This window comes from Helianthus annuus, chromosome 13 (genome assembly GCF_002127325.2).
Source record: "Helianthus annuus cultivar XRQ/B chromosome 13, HanXRQr2.0-SUNRISE, whole genome shotgun sequence".
NCBI classification, from domain to species: Eukaryota; Viridiplantae; Streptophyta; class Magnoliopsida; order Asterales; family Asteraceae; genus Helianthus; species Helianthus annuus.
Window position 1 is genome coordinate 40187551 of NC_035445.2, and position 11247 is coordinate 40198797.

The 11247-nt window shown below is 36.9% G+C and overlaps 1 protein-coding gene and 1 long non-coding RNA gene across 2 annotated transcripts; both read right to left on the reverse strand.

The window, feature by feature from the left end:
- Nucleotides 1-1154: 1154 nt before the first annotated feature.
- LOC110935322 lies at nt 1155-1710 on the reverse strand. The gene is made up of 2 exons (XR_002589046.2): nt 1619-1710; nt 1155-1445 (listed from the first exon to the last, which is right to left on the reverse strand). It is a non-coding gene; the product is annotated as an uncharacterized LOC110935322 (long non-coding RNA).
- A 3995-nt stretch (nt 1711-5705) lies between these two features.
- LOC110934212 lies at nt 5706-7924 on the reverse strand. The gene is made up of 4 exons (XM_022177395.1): nt 6990-7924; nt 6689-6847; nt 6542-6608; nt 5706-6458 (listed from the first exon to the last, which is right to left on the reverse strand). Exons 1-4 carry the CDS (start codon nt 7922-7924, stop codon nt 5706-5708), a joined length of 1914 nt encoding a protein of 637 aa, XP_022033087.1.
- Nucleotides 7925-11247: the final 3323 nt, after the last annotated feature.

Below are 11247 nucleotides of genomic sequence, written 5' to 3' on the forward strand. Positions count from 1 at the left end.
TCTTGTCTCGGAATGAACTTGAGTTTGTACGTGATGTAAAATAGTTGCGCATACACTTCTGTTAGATGCTTATGTTCTGTTTGCTGCTGTGTATCAAGTCTGCATAATCTGTATGTCTGCATGAAGACCACGAAAGACCTCTTGGCCGAAGAACCTTATTGGTTATATTTGGTTTTTTCACAGAAATGATTCTCACAAAATACTCTAATACTTCGTGGGCCTGATCTTTCATCAACAACCACGAAGAACTACACCAACGAAGAATCATGCATGTCACCATGCAACTCACGAAGTATCCACACGTTTCGTGGACCTAGTTCTTCGTGAGCCTTGTTTATGGGCCCCGTGAGTCTTCCGTAAGTTGCAGATATGTTTGGCTATATAAGCAGTCTTGTATCGCAGTTTAGAATACTAGAATACGAGAGTATATCAGAGAGTTTTGAGAGAATTTCTTATTGTATTATCTTGTAACTAAACTCTGCTGAATCAATACATTTGAGCCTTAATCATTGAATCTTTGTATTGTATTTTCCTCTCTCGCTCGGTTTGTGTCGCAACGGGGATTCCGCACTCGTTACGGCATCCGAAACAAGAAGTCATCATAGTCCAACGATCCGTATCGGGACCTACAAGTGGTATCAGAGCGTAAGGCTTGATTTCTTGTTGATAACCGAGTTGTGTGCGATTTTTTAGTGATTTTTGAAGCTTTATTGAACAAAAATTTGAAACCCAGTTTTATCGGATAAAAATACGGTCTAAATCTCAGATTTTGCGGTTATCGGTTGATGTTTTTGGGTTAAAACACGTGAAAAAGGGTGGAGATAATCAAAAACGTGAAAAGTTTTGAGTTTTGAAGTGAAAATTATAACTCACCATTTTTTACCGTGAGCAAGGTCACCGGAAAAGTCACCATAAATACTTTTCTCAAAAATATCAAAAGTAGATTCATCCACAACCTTATTAACAATAATGATATCAGATGCTAAATGTATCGGTTTATACACAAGAATTTGTACACATCCATATACCTTAATCTAATCTCGTTTTCGTATTAGTGGGCTGAAATGGTATTTCCACCTCTACCTGTGATCTGTGATCTGCTCACAAAGAAGTAATATTAATTTAAAAAAAGAAAACACTGCCGAAGGCAACTATGTAAATAACATTTATTTCAACACAAGTATTTAACTTTGCTAGAAAAAAAACAAACAGTAACATAACATGTTAACAAACCTCAATTCTTATGGTATGAAATAATAATATCAAAAGAAAGCTTCTCGAAATAAGTTTTAACAACAAATATGCTACAAGTGATGTCAATGTGGTTGATCACAAAGGCTTCAACCACTAAACCATCTGTCAAGGAAGATCAACCTCCTGTCGGGCAAGCTCCACCACCATAGCCATCAAAGAACTTATTAGAGGCGTACGTTCACACTCATTCCCTATCAAATACAACAAAACAAATTTGCTAAACTAATCCAAAACATTTAAACAATCTTCGAACTATAACATTCACAATGCAAGAATGGGTCAAACGGATTAGGTAACAGGTTGAACCATTTAAAGCTTCAAGTTTTCTATAAATAATAGCCGAAATTGACACCTCTAAACTTACATAGGAGAATTACAAGCCAAAATATGAAATCCATCTCCAAATACTTCAAGCCATATTCTTTGCAATCCCATCTCCAAAAGAAAGAAAAATGTGATTTAAGTCGCACATTTTATTCGGTTCAACTGTATATAAACCACGTAAATTTAAGTCGCACAGTTAAAATTCTTTTGAGTAACTAAACGATCAACCCACGAACCCAGTAAATCAACCCAAACACCCATTTCATGGGTTCGACCCAAAACTGACCCGAACCCATTTAGACTAACCCATAAAACAAACCATGAATTATCATCAGTGTTATTATTGTAAATGATAAATGAATGAACTGCTAACAAAAAATTTAATAGTACAAACAACGTAGTGTTTGTGGGTCTGCTCAACCTAACCAATCAAGTGCCGATCTTTACAGCTCTAGAAAAAGCATATAAATGTAAAACAATACTTACAGGGTAATCATCATTCACACGCCAGATGCTCTCGCCAAGTAGGTTTGCTACCAATAAGACAGTCAGCGGTGGTAAATAGTTCTTTTCAGACACCGGAATGGTATTCGTGGTAATCACCTCTTGAAATAGACCACTTGACAACCGATCAATTGCTAGTGGACTGCCGTAAAACATATCCACTTAACTTAAACCATTCATTTTCATATGGAAGAGACAAAGTATGAGGTAAGGTGTGTGAGTTACCTGAAAACAGCATGCGTGCTGTATGCATAAACTTCCATGCCCCTTCCCCTTCACGATGCAACATGTCTGCTCCTTTGGCAATAGTACCTATAAACACAAAATCAACATATTAATAGCCATATAAAGAGATACAAGAGGAAGAAGAAAGTAAATCTCACGAGCAGTATCGATCATGTCATCCACCATCACTGCTTCTTTACCTTTCACATCACCGTTCAAATTCGTTACCTGAAAAGGGTAATATCAAAAACATCAAAAGGGAGAATATAATTCTTTCCTTCATCTATAAACTTCTTACTTCAGCTACATTGTGCCCATGACGCCGCTTATCAACAATGGTCAATGGCGCATCAGATAACTTTTTAGCAAAAGCTCGTGCTTTAGCAACTCCACCAACATCCGAGGGCACCCATAGTTGTTAATTGCGAATAACGACAATAGCGATAAGGTACCTATAAGCCACATAGCGAATAGCGATAAATAGTGGGCGGAAATTTTATAAACAGCGATACCTATGAAATTTTTTTAAATATTTTTATATGTATATTAAATCAAAATACCCTGGTATATATGCTATTTTACATATATATTTAACGAAAACCTATAATCCAGCCATTTTATAGCTATATTTACTTGCTATTTATATCAAAAGAAATTAATTGTCACTATTCTCGCTATGACTCGCTATAATCCTAAATCAGCCATGTTTACCGATTTTGCACCGTCCATTGCCACCTTGAGAGCCGCCACGTTTACCAAATTTGCCAAATCAGCACTACAAGAAAGGGAGGCCTTTAGCGGCGACAGGTGTCGCCGGTATTGGTCCACTTTGTCGCCGCTATTGACCTTTACCGGCGACATGTCGTCGCTTAAAGGTCGCCGGTATTGATAGGCCGCTATTGGCCACCTGTCGTCGCTAAAAGGTGGCGTCGCCGGTATTGCTTTTGAACTTTTAGCGACGACATTTTTCGTCGCTAAAAGGTCACCGGTATTGGTCTTGGTCGCTAAAGAAGACATGTCAATAGCGGCGACACGTGTCGCTGCTAAAAGTCTTTTTTTTAATACATTTGCTGTATTTACAGCACCCAGCCATTTTTTCGGCCCAAAAAACAGAACCTGCCTATTTCAAACAACGCAAACATACGCCACAAACATATACTAAAGGTAATATAATTAAAACAACACAAACATACGCAAACTACGTTTTAGTCGTACATTATAATCCTACAACGTTTAATTAAATCAAAATCATACTTTAAAACAAGTCAATCTTCCTCAGATCCTCTATCATATAAGTCGTCAGAATCGTAGTCATTTGACTTTCCTTTTCCTTTCCCTTGTGAAGTAAGATAGTTGTTAAGTTGGCTCAAAAATGACGGAGTTTGGAACAAGTTGTTAACAAAATCCTACAATAATAGATATCAAAACGTATATTAGCATATTAATTAACGCTACCAACATATATTTAACAAGGAAACATGCGTTCGTTTGTCATTTTATAAATTATAAGTTGCGTAGTTTACCTTGGAAAAGGGTTCTTGCGTCCGAGCTTGCGAAGATGACATGTTTGAGGACGTGTTCGAGGACGTGTTGGAAGAAGGTTTAGGCCCCATCCCGCGGTACCATCCTCGCCACTCTCCCAACGCTTCTTGATACGGGGCAATTGGAGGACCATCGCCGCTCCATTCATCTGTGGCCTGTTGTATGTTCCGCTGTATTTTACGAAGATGATGATTAAATATATATGTGTATATATAGGGGAATGCTAGACAGAAAACCCTTAAATTCTTAGGAAACTCTGGAAACTCAAATCTCCCCCCATTTTTACCCAACCTCCCGACATTTTTTCTTTTTGAAAAAAAATAACACATATAATATACATGTTTTAAAGTGTTTTGGGCCAAAAAAAACAAAAAAGCGCCCAAGGGATTTTTTTAAAAAAATAAACAAATTTTAGCAATGTCCGGTTGCCTAACATGTGTTAGACAAAAATGCTGAAAGTTGTTGAAATTTGTTTTTTTTTTTAAAAAAAAAACCCTTCGGCGCTTTTTTTGATTTTTTTGGCCCAAAACTCTTAAAAACATGTATATTACATGTGTTATTTTTTTAAAAAAAAAAGTCGGGAGCTTTGAGTTTTCCGGGTTTCTTAAATATTTAGGGTTTTCTATATAGCCCAACCCTATATATATATTTGTTATAGAAAATAATACTTAAAAGAAATATTTACGTAATTTTGTTCAGCAACCGGATCAACCCAATTCCCTTGATTGTCCGTGTGGGTTTTAGCATACGTAGGTACCCAGTCCAATTTCTGTTTAACATTACACCTAGATTAGACATTAAATAAACAAAAGCTTAGACACACGCACACATACATAAAACATTACATTTTTATAGGCGGTGCTACCGTACGAAGATGTCCCCCCATGATATGGGAATTGTTGTTTCTCGCGTACTTGCTTACAGGCCTTGCTTTTTTAATATATTTTTCTTGCTGGAAACCTTCAATGGTTCTCAACCAGTTTTCATAGGGCATATCCACGGGATGGTATGCCCTTGCCCTCTCAAGATCATGGTAACCTCCCTGGCTATCAAATAATTGTCTAGCTTCATGCTTGCGGTCAGAGTACCGCTTCATAAGCACAATCCTCATACCACCCTTCAAGTTTTTCTCCTCATAATCACGTTCCACTTCATCAAGATTGAAATTTTCCTACAAATTAAATAAAAAATTTAAAATATCATATATAAATTAGATTTGCATGTGCTATAAAATTTTATGCATATAAGTTATTTACCCCTAAGTGCTTCATGACGGCATCCTTGTAATGTTGTTCAACATTATCCCATCCCATTTTATCAAACGGGACGGTCCGCCACATATACAGGCCGGCCTCCCTTGAAAACATGTCTCTTGATTTACCAACAGGGGTAAACGTGACCTGTCGATCAAACGTAAGCGACACAGGCCCCCCCGCTTTTACTAGACGCCGTAGTTTCTCGTTTTTAGCTTTCTCCCTAACTTTCTTTGGGGGGAACCGCTGCAATTAAAACAAAAATATTTAGTAACAACATTTATAATATATAAAATATAAGTACTACAAAATAATTTAGTAAAAGACTTACCGTCTGTCTCGTGTGTGCCACGAATCCCACTAGGAGGAAGCGGTGGATCACCGGCACCGTCACCCCCATGTCCCCAGGGGGCGACATCCGCCATCAAATAAGCGAATATCAGCAATACCAAAAACATAATCCCTATAAAGTTACAAATGTTACAGCATGTGTATCTAATAGAAATTAAGGGAAAGTACAACAAGTGTAACTCAAATTCAAATAAATATTTCAAACAAGTGTTTATCAATTACAAATCAATATAAATTACAATAACTTTTCTTTTAGTCAGACTCCACATAATCGGGATCATCCTCATCACAATCAGCCTCGACCTCATCACAATCAGACTCGACCTCAAACACTTCATCGACGGTAGCCGTTGGGGGATCAACTTCAATTGAAGGCTCACCCGCAGTAACATGAGAAGATCCAATTTGAAAGTATTGGGTCAAGTCAATGACAAGTGGACAGTCAGATGAAGAGTTGTTGTCGACAACGTCATTATCTTCTAAGCCTTTGTCAACATTTTGAACCTTATTGACGCGGTCATCATCACTTAATGGCTGATCCCAAATTCTTCGATGATTAACATTTTCGACTACCCACCTATGTTTGTTTTTTTGGTTTCGAGACGTTTCTTGGATGAAGAACACTTGTTTGGCTTGCGAAGCAAATATGAGTTGATCGTCTTTGTCCCATTCACGTTCAGCGCTTATACTGGTGATATTATTGTCTTGGTTTACACCCCTTCGAGTATCAAACCACTTGCACCGAAATAGGACAGTGGAATAATTATTTGTATAACGCAACTCAATAATTTCTTCCAATTGGCCAAAAAATTTCACACCGTTCTCTCCAACCACTTCCACCCAAGAGTTTTGCGTTGTGCATTTTGCATCACGTTCAAGTGTCTTAAATCTAACAACGTTGACTATGCAAGCAGTGTAAGTGTATGCAGTCATTTTCGCACAAATTGAAAGAGCATACAACTCCGGGTGGAATTCTGGAGAATTTTGTGTTTTCATCGAATGGACCTAACAAATATAGAGTAATAATGTTTGTTATATATGTATTACCTAGCAAGTGTAGAGTAATGAGTGTTATATATGTATTATACCTTATGGAGAAACCGTCCCGGAAATTTGGTTTTAAGATCATCTTGGGGATGTGTATGTTTGAATTCACTACATTGATGACAAATATAAGAAAGGAATGAAAAATACCAATTAACAGATTATGAAAAGTTAAAGATAGAAGCACTCACTTCATGTACTCCCTAACTTCTGCGCAATTTTTGAGGACCAACCATTCCATCTTGCTTTTTTCAATGAATGATAGATATTTGTCCTTTGTTGCGCCAACAGGACGACATTTGGACTCAAACACCCATAACTTTCTTTTTTCAACAACCACATCAGCGTTTCTATTGGGCGATTGAACTTAGTCTGAACATCTTTAAGGTACATTGAACAAAATTTAGAGCTTCTTCAAACACATAACGTTCAGCTATACAACCTTCAGGCCTTGCCGGGTTTTTGACATAGTTCTTTAGTTTTTTCATCTACCTTTCAAATGGATACATCCATCTAAAAGCAACTGGACCTCCCGCAATCGCTTCATCAGGTAAATGCACAAGTAAATGAACCATAATGTCAAAAAACGCAGGTGGATAGATCATCTCTAACTTGCATAAGATGGTAACAATGTCATCCTTTGCTTTCTTGATATCATCCACCGATAGTGTTCTAGAGCAAAGTTGCTTAAAGAACATACAAAGGTCTACTATTGGTGTAGATGTATCTTTAGTCAAAAGCCCTCTAACCCCAATCGGTATTAAACGTTGCATGAGGATATTACGGTCATGAGATTTCAACCCGGTAATGTTAGCATTGTTATCTGTCACCCTCTTATTGATACTAGATCCAAACCCATCTGGTAATTTAACATTTTTTATAAACTGACAAAAAAGTTTTCGATCATCAGACTTGAATGAGTACTTTGGGTGGGGACTTAAGAACTTGCCACCCGATTGTTTCAGCCATTGTGTCGGCCGAATGTTTAGTTTTTCCAAGTCGGACCGCGCATTTGGCGTGTCTTTGCTCTTATCGTTCATTAGAAGAGTACCGAGCAAGCTGTCGCACACATTTTTCTCTATATGCATTACATCTAAGTTATGTTTCAACTGCAGAGAAGACCAATATTCAAGGTCAAAAAATATGCTTCTTTTGGACCAGTTCAACTCGAAATCTGACCGGGTTATCCTCCCACATCCAAAATCTGGATGCTTGCCTGGTAGACGATTAATTGAACGACCGAGTTGAGCTTCTATGTCAGCTAGGCTAAACTGTCTTAGAGGGTCTCGTGTCTCGGGTCTCCCGTTAAAGTCGAGACTTGTTCTCCAAGGATGGTTGGCATCTAAGAACCGGCGATGACCAACATAAGCACATTTACCAGTTACACATATTAAAGGAGTGTCTTGGTTACAAGTTGGGCATGCCATGTAGCCTTGTCAGCTCCAACCTGATAGACTACTACGGGCTGGAAAGTCATTTATGGTCCATAACAACGCCGCCTTCATTGTGAAGTATGTGTTTGTTGCCGCGTCTTTAGTACGTACACCTGTCTGCCACAATTGCTTAAGCTCATCCACTAACGGTCTGAGGGAGGCAGATTATATGTGGTGAGTATAACCGGCCACATGCTATGAGTCGAGGATCCACTACCGTTGATAAAGGGATTAAAACCGTCAGTTGCAAGCCCTAAGCGAACATTTCATGGCTCCATCACGAAGTTTGGGTACTTTTTATCAAAGTCTTGCCATGCAGATGCATCAACTGGATGACGCATAGTCCCATCTTCCGATCGTCCGGTACTATGCCATATCATATCTTTCGCTGTGTGCCTTGAACAATACAAACGTCGTAGTCTAGGCGTCAAAGGAAAGTATCGTAACACCTTACGAGCCACCTTCGTGCCTTTTGTGTCTTTATCGACCCATCGACTCTCATTACAAACGGGACAATTTTGCAAAGACTCGTTTTCTTTCCAAAAGAGAGCACAATCATTTGTGCACACATCTATCATCTCATATGCCAAACCAATCTTCTTAAATGTCTTTTTAGCTACATAATACGAAGGGGGAATCTTGTTGCCTTCTGGCATTGACTCTCGCAACAACGAGAGGAGTCGATCTACTCCTTCATTTTGAAAATGGTACGTATCCTTTATATTCAAAAGCTTTGCTAAAAAGTCGATAGAAGAAAACTTAGTACAACCAGGATATAATTCTGTTTCAGCTTCCTTTACCAGGTCTTCAAAATCATCAACAACACTGCTACTATCTCCATTCGAGTTCTCTTGGTTAAGGTATGTATCTTCTTCCATACGCTCCTCCCTAATGTCTTGAATAACGTTTACCATACCGTCTTGTGCACAATATCGTTTACTTCTGCAATTGGAGTCGTGTCCCTGTGATAGGTCCACTTCGTGTATTCCTTCCAAAAACTGTTAATACGCAAATGGTATTTCATTTCTGCCATAGTTTTTAAGCCGGAATTTTTACATTTGGTACACGGACATCTAACTTCATCGTGGTTTTTTATCACTCTTCCACACATCTCGATAAATGACTCGAGTCCTTGCTTGTAGTGAGGTGAATGACGTGGGGAATCAATCCAACTTTTATCGATAGGCATTATGCAACTGAAAGAAAATCTAATTTAGGATTAACAAGACAAGGGTAGGCTGCTAAACCCACTTTTTGAACACTTTATCTCATATGTGAATGTGTATTACATGATTGTTTGCTTAAGAAAAATTCGGCAGCATTTCCTCTTAGCTCCCAAGTATATATGTAATCATATATATACCCGAGGAGCAAAGAGAAAATGATAACCGAATCCTTCTTAAACAAACAATCATGTAATACACATTCACATCCTAAATGAGATAAAGTATTCAAAAAGCAGTCCCAAGATAAAGATAAACGGGACAACCCGAAATTAATTTCTAAATCAATTTCGGGCGGGTATTTCTAAGCTCGTTATGTTTAAAATGATTAATTCAAACACGGGCACAGTTTTTTAAGCTTGTTATGTTCTTAGTGATTGTTTTAAATTTTGGGCGGAACGTTATGTTTTAAATCATGATTTCAATTTCGATTGGGTATTTTCTTAGCTCGTTATGTTTGAAATGATGAATTCAATATCAGACATGATTTTTAAGCTCGTAATGTTCTTCATAATGGTTTATATTTCGGGCGGGTATTTTCATAGCTCCTTATGTTTTAAATGATGATTTTAATATAAAGAGGGTATTTCCTAACTAATATATGTTTGTCAAATTTAAATATAAATGTTTTAAAACCTAAACACAAATATACAAATTATCAAACTTTAACATTTTTTTCAAACCTACACATTTACATCCTTACACACACATTTGCATACTTTATACAAACATACATACTAACATACACATTTTTCACCAACATACTAACATACAACAATTATACAAACATACTAACAATTTACAATTTACATAGTAACATTATACAATTTACATACTAACAATTTACATACTAACAATTATACAAACATACATACATTCATTCATACACTTACATACCCACATACAACTTAAACTAAAAATTATACAATTTACATACTAACAATTATAGAAACATACATACTAACATACACAATTTACATACCTAAACTAAAAATTATACAATTTCTAAACTATAAAAAAAAACTAACCATTATACAATTTACATACACATTTTTCAAATACACCTACATTATACAATTTACATACTAACAATTATACAAACATACATACATTCATTCATACACTTACATACCCACATACAACTTAAACTAAAAATTATACAATTTACATACTAACAATTATACAAACATACATACTAACATACGCAATTTACATACCTAAACTAAAAATTATACAATTTCTAAACTTTAAAAAAAAAAAAAAACTAACCATTATACAATTTACATACACATTTTCCAAATACACCTACATTATACAATTTACATACTAACAATTATACAAACTTACATACATTCATTCATACACTTACATACCCACATACAACTTAAACTAAAAATTATACAATTTACATACTAACAATTATACAAACATACATACTAACATACACAATTTACATACCAGAACTAAAAATTATAGAATTCCTAAACCTAAAAAAATAAAAAAAAAAAAAAAAAAAAAAACTAACCGGTTTTTTGAGGTGGTGACCGGAGAAGTGAAGGTGGTGACCGGAGAAGAGATGGTGGTGATCCGAATTTTCTTCCACAAACACAAAAATACACAAAAAAAGAGAAAAAAATTAAAGCCTATAACACGTATGTAACAAATGTAGAGAAGAAATGTAACATAAAACAAGTTAAACTAACCGATTGGGCCAAAAATCGGGTGTCTCCGGTGGTGGAAGGAAGAGTTTTGGGGGGAAAAGTGAAGAGGAAAGAGGGAAAGTCGCTGATAAAGGGTTTTTACGTTTTGACTTTTAGCGGAGACAGCCTGTCGCCGGTATTGATTACCTGTCGCCGCTATTGGGTTAACCAGGATAAGATTTGTGTGGCTAGGATTTAATGTGGGACACAGACTTTTAGCGGAGACAGCTGTCACCGCTAATAACCTACTTTATGTCGCCGGTATTGCCTTTTAAGTCCCCAACCGTTAGATCAGGATTTTGATCAACGACTGGGGTTTGGTCTCAGGGTGTGTGACACGGATCGACCAATAGCGGCGACATTAGGCCCGTCGCCGCTAATGGTGTCACCGCTA

Coding starts and splice junctions, on each gene's coding strand:
- LOC110934212 (XM_022177395.1), bottom strand. CDS start 7,924: ATGGCATGCCCAACTTGTAACCAAGACACTCCTTTAATATGTGTAACT. Junction 6,848..6,989: donor TGGATGTATCCATTTGAAAG/GTAGATGAAAAA, acceptor ATCGCCCAATAG/AAACGCTGATGTGGTTGTTG. Junction 6,459..6,541: donor CGGGACGGTTTCTCCATAAG/GTATAATACATA, acceptor TATATTTGTTAG/GTCCATTCGATGAAAACACA.